General features: G+C 43.7%; 1 protein-coding gene across 2 annotated transcripts; it reads left to right on the top strand.

Annotated features, from left to right (window-relative positions):
- The first annotated feature begins 270 nt into the window (after positions 1-270).
- On the top strand, positions 271-5,615 carry LOC123187982 (PHD finger protein ALFIN-LIKE 9). Of its 2 annotated transcripts, none has more exons than XM_044600007.1 (5): positions 271-491; positions 646-678; positions 3,814-4,042; positions 4,729-4,855; positions 5,026-5,615. In XM_044600007.1, exons 1-5 carry the CDS (start codon positions 401-403, stop codon positions 5,362-5,364), a joined length of 819 nt encoding a protein of 272 aa, XP_044455942.1. In that variant the 5' UTR covers positions 271-400; the 3' UTR covers positions 5,365-5,615. The 2 variants fall into 2 exon arrangements, with proteins under 2 accessions (XP_044455942.1, XP_044455941.1); XM_044600006.1 differs by having other exon boundaries at positions 5,023-5,615.
- Positions 5,616-10,588: the final 4,973 nt, after the last annotated feature.

Genomic DNA, 10,588 nt, shown 5'->3' with positions numbered 1-10,588 from the left:
AACTGACCAACGTCATGCGAACAAAGGAACAAAAAGTCCAGAAAAACGAAAACAAGAGCAGAAAAGGACACCGTAAAAATGTGCAAGAAAAAGACGCACACACGCGCTGACGCAACTCGCCCACATGAGAAAGATACACGTATCCATTCCGTTCCATGGATGGACGTCCCACGGGCGGCGGGCCCCACCCGCACGGACACGTCCGCCGTGCTCTCCAATCCACTTAAGTCGCAGTCCCACCCTTGGCGTCCGCCCCTCTTTCCTCTTTTTAAAACCTCCCTAAAAAAAAGATACTACCCCGAAGATGTCAAAATAAAACACGAGCACAGTGCCCATCCTCTCCGCTCCCCCCCTCCCCCTCCCCTCCGCCTCCCCGCGCTCGAATCCTCTGCGGTTAACAATGGACGCGCAGTACAACCCCAGGACGGTGGAGGAGGTCTTCCGGGACTACAAGGGCCGCCGCAACGGCCTCGCCCGCGCGCTCACCACCGGTAGGTCGCCGCAGATTCGCTCGCCAGATTGGTTTTTTTCTCGGGGGCCGAAGATTCCGGCTTTGCGAATTTCGCTGCTGTTGCACGGGATTTTTCGCCTTGTGTGGTTCGTGGGATTGTTTCCTGACTGTTTCTGCCTTTCTTCTTGCTGCAGATGTGGAGGAGTTCTTCCGGCAATGCGACCCGGGTGAGTGAATTATCGCGTCTGTCTGTCTGCCTGCCCTGCTGTTCTTCGCTGCTCTTTCGGTGCAGATTTTGCTGTATTATCCTTCCGTAATCTCGCAGATAATTACCATTTTATCGTAATTACTAGTACTACTAATTAGGGCTGGGTGTTTAGTGGAGTTTCTTAGAAAATAATCGATGGGCCTTTTCATCCAAACATGCTTGACTGAGTGTTACTCTGAATACTGAAGAATTAACAGACTAAACTCTACTTTATTTCAAATCATCCCCGCAATTTTAGTACTACTACTACTTATTTTGAATCCATGGACCGAAGAACTCGCAATAGAATATGCACGGTGCGTGAGTCCAACCCTCTGAATATCGAGCAGAGGGCCTTAATTGTTGGATTTAATAACGAGCATCCTGTGGAGGGGAGACTCTGACGTAGGCCTCAGCAGTGGGATGGCCGGAAACGGACGGCTCAGATCATTCCACATGCTTGACCCTGCTGCCCTAGAGGCTGAGTGGTCATTGAATTCATCAGTGTCCCTTCCTGCTGAAAGCTTCCACCTTTGGGAGCTAGTAGTTATCTTGGTAGTAGTAGAAAAGGTGGCACTGGTCGTTAGGGAGCTGTGGTGGGCTGCTAGTTGGCTAGTGCGTATGTGAGTTTGGTTTGTTGGCTTAAGCATTACTGGGTCCTGCTTGGTTGGTGGGGTGTGATTCTTCTGCCCTAATAATGATTGATGCAGTTCTTGACTTTCAAGGACTGGCAGACTACAATGATATGAGTAGGACTTGCTGTTCTTTGCTGCTGCTGTCTACCAATGTGTGTACAGTTCTACTGTTGCATAGGGCAAAGAACAGTGATGTTGGTTCCTTCAGTGTATTGGTGGTGAAGGACTGCCTAGCATTGCGTTCTTTAATATTTTGTACATTTGCACCCCTAACATAGCCCTGTCGTCAGCCTTTCCCCCTTCTTTGTTCTTCAATGCCTCTACTGCCCTCTGCACAGTATAGTGCCAGTGCAGCTTGTAACCATTGGAATGCTCTGAGGAACTTACTATGAATACGAAGCAAACCAAGAGAGCATCCGTATTTCTCTAGCTGCCTAGGAGTGTAACATGGTGAATTCAGTTGAATGGGCTTATGTAGATTCAACAGAAGAACGCTATAGGGTTGGATAAAAATGAATTTGAATGGTGGTTAGTGCAATTATTGTGAGGTGTCATTCGGCATGCATAGTGTGCCAGATGCAAGGGAAAATCTCAGAGGGAACTTTATCCCATTAACAGAGGAATGCAATGTCTATTCTCCTGCAATGGACTCATTACATCAATTGTATGCGATTTTCCTTTTTCCAGTGTGCTAACTTCCCTTCCTAAGCTCATAACACGGTTAAGTATTATCTTGATCAAATGGTGTCTTTTTTTATGTTGTAAATGACTTGATCTTTGATAATCTTCTCGTGTATTTTCGGGCTTGGTAATGATTGGAGTCTTGCCTATTTTTTACTCCCTCTGTTCCATATTATAGTGCGCATGCAGTTTTTGATCATATTCCAGATTGTAGTGCGTATAAGCACATTTTGACGAAGATAGCCCCTAGGTTGGATCACTGCAGCGAACCTGCATGCACCCACGTGAGTGACAGTGTGAGCAGATAGGGGCAATTCCAGTCTAAATAAAAGTGCCACCTCATGTCTTGGTATAGGCGCTGCAAACAAGGCGCATTATAAAAGGGAACGGAGGGAGTATAGCTTTTCATCCAGATATTCAGTTTGGCTCTCAGGTCTAGATACTCTCGATGTCATTGTCACGACCGATGGGCGGTGCCAACATTCCTGCTAGCGATTGTATTCTCATCTGTATTGCAGATTAGTGACCTCGCCCATGTCTGCGCAATAATAATGAGGAGGTTGCTATTTTTTTCTTGGCACCACAAATGCAGTTTCATGAACCATCGTCGCAAGTTACGTGCCACCGGCTCAGGAGAAGCCATTAGCTACACCTGCCCCATCTGCCCAGCCAAACAAAAACTTCCACCAGATCCATGACCTGCTCGTCTTGCTCCTAGTGAGGTACCCAGGAGGCCAGGTGGTGTCGACGGTGGCCAGAGGAGAAGCTGCTGCGGTAGATCAGGATCGAGCTGATATGCGGTGCCATGGTTGCCGCCATGCTAGCGTGAGCTGCTCATTAGAAGTGTTGGTTTCAGGCCAGCATCAACTCACACGAGGAACTCGAATGGTAGACGCAGCCTCGTAGGGATACTCATGTGACCACTTGAGAGAACACGGGACACTACAAATTTTGTGATGTGGTAACTTGTGTGCCTTTTCTTCTTCCTTTTATTTAGTCGTAACAGCCATCCCAAACTAGCTGCCTGAGACTCACAACAACCCAATGGAGTATGTGTTGTAGCTTATCTAAACAGTGTAAACAAAATGCATACACTAATCCAACTTGAGCACAGCACATTTCAGACGGCAATGCAAAACAAGCAACACCCCATGGACTTAGCTACATGCAGGTAAAATGTTTTAATGATAAACTGGGAGTACCACGACTGACTCTTTCCTTCCCTTCAAAGAAATACTGACTCGGCTAAATTTTGTGTACTATGGTACAGACAGTTAGTTGTTTCATGTACCATCGGTCATGTCGGATCTGTAGTCTAGCTCGCCAAAATAGATGGTGAGATTCAGCACTGCAATTTGTATGCTGGCCTGACGTACACTCCGGTCCATGCAAGATGTCTGCATGCCTGTCTGCCCTGCTTTTGGCACAGATCCGTACAATAAATTTGATGGCTCAGATAACGGGTTCATCGCGACCCCTAGTGCCAAAACGTCACCTCCTTCATCTTGATTACTTTTATGATATATACTGCTTCTTCTGTTAGGAATACGGTTGCCATAAATACGTGATTTAATTGAATATTTTGTAGGTTTACATGTGTCTTTCCTTCATTTCAAATATGTTTGATGATTTCAACTTATGTGCAAACTCAAGCTCGGAGCATCTTCTTTTTTTGTTTCTTCAGTTACATATCTATGATTATGTGGGGTAATCTAGTTACAGCGCAGCCTAAATGCTGTGAGAGCCTTTTGAGATTCTTCCGAGTCCGTACATACATAACTCAGTGTTCTCGTCTGCAGAAAAAGAAAATTTGTGCCTTTATGGGTTTCCCAATGAGCATTGGGAAGTAAACTTACCTGCTGAAGAAGTGCCACCTGAGCTCCCAGAGCCAGCATTGGGTATCAACTTTGCACGAGATGGAATGCAGGAAAAAGATTGGCTATCCATGGTTGCAGTACACAGCGACGCATGGTTACTATCTGTTGCATTCTACTTTGGTGCTCGATTCGGATTTGATAAAAGTGACAGGTGAGTTTCCACTTTCCACTCATCTTCCATGAATCTATAGTGTTCTGTTTACCTAGTATCCTGCTGTGCTTTCTTTCTTTTTCCATCTGTGCAGTTCCTTCTTTCCTATATTATTTTCATAACCACATTTGATGCCTAGCATTAGGAAACGAAATTTACTAGGTAATTGCAGGTTAATCATGGTCTTAACAATAAAGCCCAGAATGGACTGCCGGGAATTGTTTGGCTCACGTCTAATGAGTTGTAACCAAAATGCATTTGTCAAACTGCACAAACCTGCAGTAGCAATTTCCATAAACGCTTGGAAGCATTTTAACCTGGTATCATGGGTACTTGTGTAAATGTGCATTGCTTCATGTCATTTTGTGAAACGCTTGGAAACATTTTAACCTGGTATCATGGGTACTTGTGTAAATGTGCATTGCTTAATGTCATTTTGCAACTTTAGCCCATGTTTTGAAAGACTCATAATTGTTAAATGAGAGTGAGAATTGGTTAACTTTTGGTAGCATTCATAATGTGAGCTTCTTATTAGAGTTGCTTGGTATACAGAAGATGATCCACAACATTCTGCGGTTAAAGCATGTTGTATCTTAATGAGAACCACCTACTCTGAGATTCTTGCTGTTTCTTTCACTGTTGACCTGATGTGTTGTTACTGATGCTTTGCTGTTATCTTAATGCAGGAAGCGCCTGTTTGGTATGATTAATGAGCTTCCCACGATATTTGATGTTGTTAGTGGGAAGAGTAAAACCAAGGCTCCGACCAACAATAACCACAGCAATAGCAAATCCAAGTCCAACAATAAAATGGTATGGCTCACTTTTCCTTTGATTTACTCATACCATGATTTTGTCTTCTGCACGTGCAAGTAAGTTTGACACTTTTTGGTAGATGCCAAGGTCGTTTACTGACGTTTATTGCGTCTGAATACTAGTTTGCCCTATGGTCGTCTCACTTGCACCCTCCGTTGTGAAAGCAGAAAACCTCGGAGCCTCGGGCGAAGCAACCCAAGCCCCAGCTGAAGGAGGAAGACCACGAGGACGAAGCCCCGGATGCGGGCGAGGATGGTGGAGGCGCCGCCGGTGGTGGTGGCGGCGGGGAAGAGCATGGCGATACGCTGTGCGGCGCGTGTGGGGACAACTACGGGCAGGACGAGTTCTGGATCGGTTGCGACATGTGCGAGAAGTGGTTCCACGGCAAGTGTGTCAAGATCACGCCGGCCAAGGCGGAGCACATCAAGCAGTACAAGTGCCCGTCATGCATGGGCGCCAACGGCGGCAGCAGCGGCAGCAACAAGCGGGCGCGCCCGTCCTCCTAAGGCCGCCGCCGTCATCCGGCGAGGGGCGACCGGCCGGCCTCGCCGCGTAGTAGGACTGAGCTCTTATTGCAGTCGCTGTAACAAAGTTTCCAGGCGTCAAGGCGCGTGCCCTTAGGAGGGCTTGTAAAATGTAACTTTATTAATCTGGCTTCGAGTAGAGGATTCTTCTTATTTTAGCTGGGACGAATGTGGATTTGATATCTGTTGTATTATACTATTAATTAAATTCATAGTTCGACGATGATTGTTTAGCTGGGCTGCCCGTTTTATTTACAGTTTCTGTAAGATGCCCATTATTTTGTTTGGCTGTCTTGCCGTTCTAGATCACAAACGCAGAACGACTTCAGCTGAAGGAGTAAGAACTAAACTTCCATCGGAGTATAAAAAAAAAACTTAAGGATGCCTTAACTATATCATTTTAAATTCAGTTAATAATTAATAGAATGAACCACACTTTTACCTGCTACATTGTAGATTAAGGTATAAATAGTGTTTGAGTGAAAATGATCAACTGATCTTTGTATTTGTTGATAGAGTAGCTATTTATATGAGTACAACAGACGCAAGTAGGAGGCGTCTTTACATGAACCGTCATAGGCGAGAAGTCATGACAGTCGGTAGCTACAAAAAACCGCACGATAGTTAGATAAGAGGAGATTTTTCCCTCTAAATAATATGTGCTAATTAATCACAACACTTTCCCTAATCTACGCTTGTCCATATAGAATCGCTACACGATCACCATGTAGAATTGCCATTTTGAAAAAACTGTCCAGATTGCATCATCACTTCAAAAGGAGTCTTCTCCAGCAATTCTTCATTAATATTCTTCATGAGAACCTGAAACATAAAACTCATAGAGAGAAAGAAATGTAATATGATACTTCAAACAGGTACAGTTCAGGGAGGCACTCCCCCTGATTCTTGCAAGTCCCGAAGTCGTCGCATACCAATTCCATGAACATATTTCTAGAATGTAGAATTTGGTAAAGGCTTGGTAAATAAATCAACAAGATTTTCACATGATTTAATTTACAAGATGTTTATTTTCCCACTTTTCTGAAGAGCATGGGGAAAAACCAAATATGCTTAGTGATATTACTCTTGATGTATCATGTTTGCATTTGTGCAACACAAGCCGCATTATTTTCCTAGATAATGGTAGGTGATTCAATAGAACCAATTCCACATGACTGTTGTATGCAGTTTATCATTCTGCATGAAATTATTTCAGAATGATTGGTAGATGTTGCCACCAGAGTCTGTTTAGAAGACTTCCATGATATGGCGGTTCTACCATGTAGGTACACAAAGCCGGATTGTGATCTGACATTATGGGGGTAAGAGAAATAGCCAACATTGGCGTATCCAATCATATCAGAGTCCTGATTTCTCTGGAACTGAAAAATAGGCCAAGATCCTTTGTGCCTTGGAGATACCGAAAGATATTCTTCACTTCGGACCAATGTCGTTTGGTGGGAGCAGCACTATGTCTAGCAAGTAGATTCACTGGTCTCGTGCAATTTGCAAGATACATGAGCGCTCCAACGACACTGAGAGATGGAACCTTAGGTCCCAATATTTCTTCTCCATCACCCCTTGGCCTGAACAAATCTTTCTCTACGTCTAGAAAATGAACCACCATGGGAGTTTTTGATAGGTGGGAACCCGATGAACGAGTTCACACCCGAGGGTGGCCCAATCTTCACGTCGTAGGATCGAATCGGGAGCGATAACTAGCTGCAAGCAGCTGGGATAACTAGCTTTATACCTGCCAAGGTTCGATGCAACCCGTACGTTGGGGATGGCTGACCGAAGCTACAAGAACTCCAACCCGCTGTCCGAACAATCGCAGAACCACAAACCGGGACTAATCCACACAAAACGTCCGGAACCGTAGAGCATGAACTAGGGGGAACCAAAGGCTCCTTCTCGCGAATCCGAATGAACTCACAAGAGCAAAAGTAGCAAGATCTCTCGGATCTCTCTAGCAGTCTTGCTGCATAAGCTTGTAGTTGAATGGTTTGACAAAAGGTTTCCTAGAGGATGGGGGAGATGGGGTTTTATAGCAGGGACAGCCCCCCTTAGCTAGGTGTGAAAATGGTTTCAAAAGTAAGCAGGTTTGCATGGCTTCCTTGGGTGAATAAGCAGTCAACTTTGGGAGTTGTTGCAGAGCTCCTCGGAAATTCGTGAAGTCTTGACAGCCTGGACACCTTCCACGAGAATGACTAGAACTTTTGACTCACAACTCCAAATGATGTGAGGTTTTTTGCATTGGAAAGATAATTTGATGTAGCTTCTGTTGATGTACCCCTATGGCCCCGTATCTCCATCATATGGGTGTGCCACACCAAAACATCAGAGGTAAAAACTGACAGCATCAGCTTCACTTGAAACTTGTTTTCTCCAAACTTGTTCCTCCAAACCGGTTGCTTCAAGAGCTCATAGGTTGTTGGATTTCTTACATGTGATACCTAAGTTCAACAAAAAATAATGGAGATGAAAGTACAACCATGTGTTCAACATTGTGGTATGAACTTAAGTTAGCGTTCACCTGGCCATGTGTTTGCTTGATTCGGCTTAGTAATTCTTTCCAACTAAATTATGCACTTTTGTGAAATGTCATGTATGATGTACCCATGTGCTCATCATCCCCCCTCCCTTGATGAAGAGTCGTCCTCGACTCTCTTTGATCTGCAAAAGATAAGTAGAAGGGAAGTAGATAATATCCATGCAAAGAAATGATGCAATCCTTGTTTGCAGCTTTCACCTTTGAATTGTGTTGCATCTGATCATGTACTTGTTTGTCACAACTTAGAGTTTGTTCAGGGATGATTGGTGTTGTTACAATGACCGAGATGTCCTCATTATCCCCCCTCTCTTGAAAAGGAGTCTTCCTCGACTCTATCTGGTCATCACATAAAGGAAAGCATGGCAATACCAAATCATAATGCAAAGGTTTCATGATATTGAGAATTTTAGTTTTCAACTTTGCTATCATATGGACAATGCAAACATGATGTTTTGTTCGACTTAGGAGTTCCTTCCAGCAAATATTTTCATGGAGCACAAATTTATAACCAACTATGAGCATGTCCATATCATCCTCCCTCTCTTGGAGAAAAGTCGTCCTCGACTTCATTCGCTCAAAGAAATTATGGCCCGAGGACAATACAAAATAAATAGGGAAAGCAAAATTTGAACAATTATGTGTGGATCTTAAGTTTGCCAACTCCTTTGTTTTGTCTTGAAGGTTGAAAATTTTATATTGATGCATTGATGGTGTGCTAAAGGATGTACCCAATAATTTTTCTCTTATTTCATTTCGCCAATGTTTCAAGAGTTCATATGTGCATACCTCGGGGTGCATCAAAATGGAAGATCCTTTTTGTTTTACCTCATTGAGTACTTGGATGCCTTTCTCAAAATCAATCTTCACACATGCACCTTGTGTAGTACTACTCCATGTCCTCCATATTTGATCTTGGATCTCAATCTCCTATCATTGCAAGAGAGCTAATAGGTATGCCTTTTGCACCTGCACATATTGCAAAGAAAGAGAATGTTGTGAAAGGTTACTTATTGAATGTTTCTCTCTCTTTTCATTTGGTGGACTACTAATTTCCCATGGTGGTGGATCACTCATCTTGCTATTCTCTTGTTGAAAAATTTCAACCTCACATTTAGTGGACTCATATAATTCAGTTATCCTCTCACTCTTATTGTGTGGTATATTGGGTTGTGGATCACTTATCTCTCTAATGAGGCATGGAATGAATCAATCTCACATTTTGTGGACTCACACAACTCATTAATCCTCTCTCCCTGAATGTGTGGTGTATTTAGGTGGAGATCTTGCATTTCTCTAATCTCATGATGAACAATCTGATCCTCACATTTTGTGGAGTCACTCACCTCATTTTTCTTTTCACTCTTAAGTGGTGGGATTTTTGGAAGTAGACACTCTTCCTCACTTTTGGTGGAGTCACTCAGCTTGCTTTTCTTATCACTCTCATGTTATGGGATTTTGGATTGTGGACTCTCTTCCTCACATGTAATTTGTGGGACATGTTTCTTGGATGTTGGGACAGTAGTGGTAGTCAAGATGGCAACATTAGGAATGGGATTCTTATGTAAACATGGGCTATGAATCACCGGAGTCAGTTCATCAACCACAGTCATGCTTTGCGGTGGGTCGTCGGTGTGCCGACGGGTGCCATAACTTTGTCGTCGGGCATGACATCCTTGCTGCGATTCATGAGCAACATCGACATGCCTTGGGGTAGCGGTAGCATGCCCTCGAGCATGCCGTCCTTGCTGCACTTTAGGAGCAGCAACGACACGCCCATGAGCAGCAACACCATGCTCTCGAGCACATCCTCCTTTCTATACTTCTTGAGTAGTAGTGACACGCCCACGAGTAGCAATATCATGCCCTCAAGCATGTCTTCTTTGCCGCACTTCATGAGCAACAGGGTATTGTCGGTGTCGAACCCCGTCACCACTTTCTCGAAGACGCTCATCAAGCCTCCTTCGATATTCTTGAACAATGTTCCGTAATTCTAGAAACTCAGCACGTGTGACCGGGCGTCCTTTTCCCTTTCATTTTGTCCATGAACACTCGATGCAAATCCTGCCATGTTAGTGGGGCTAAAAAGTGGAATAGGATATTTTTTGTGGAATCACACAACCTCACCTCTTACTCACCAAAGATCTTATGGGTTCACATCAGATTGTGCTTCTTCCGGATGTGTTAAAGCGATTGAAAGACATGGATCAAAGAACTAGCTTCAGTTTTTGGTGGAGCTCGGTGGAGTAAACAAAAAGGGGCTTGTGCTGATATCAAGTTGATGCAAACCAAGAAAATATGGGGATAGATCTACTGCACTTTTGCACCAAGATTGAACAACACACACAAGCTTCTAAAAATTTTCTACCAAGCTGAAACTTTTTTGGATCTTACACAACACTTTCTTTTTCTCTCTTGACTTTTTTTGCCACTTTTTTCTCCTCGATTTTTTTGCCACTTTTTTCTCTCTTTTTACAAAGCACAACAACCTAATCTGAAAGCAACTATAAAGATGAACTTGGTGCAGATCTAAAAGATGAAGAACATGCAAGGTATGCAACAACAAGATCTCAGCACCAACAAGGCTTGGATTTATTTTTGGTGGGGCTTTGGACTTCTAGGACAGAAAATATAGCGTGAAAAACACTCGATCTA

This window comes from Triticum aestivum, chromosome 2A (assembly GCF_018294505.1).
Source record: "Triticum aestivum cultivar Chinese Spring chromosome 2A, IWGSC CS RefSeq v2.1, whole genome shotgun sequence".
Classification (NCBI taxonomy): domain Eukaryota; kingdom Viridiplantae; phylum Streptophyta; class Magnoliopsida; order Poales; family Poaceae; genus Triticum; species Triticum aestivum.
The sequence above is the reverse complement of the archived record's forward strand: the minus strand, read 5'-3'. Positions and strand labels throughout refer to the sequence as shown.

Excerpts from the sequence above, each read along its gene's own strand:
- LOC123187982 (XM_044600006.1), top strand. The coding sequence starts at position 401 with ATGGACGCGCAGTACAACCCCAGGACGGTGGAGGAGGTCTTCCGGGAC. Across the intron at positions 492-645 it reads CGCCCGCGCGCTCACCACCG|ATGTGGAGGAGTTCTTCCGG; the intron begins GTAGGTCGCCGC and ends TTCTTGCTGCAG. Across the intron at positions 679-3,813 it reads CTTCCGGCAATGCGACCCGG|AAAAAGAAAATTTGTGCCTT; the intron begins GTGAGTGAATTA and ends TCTCGTCTGCAG.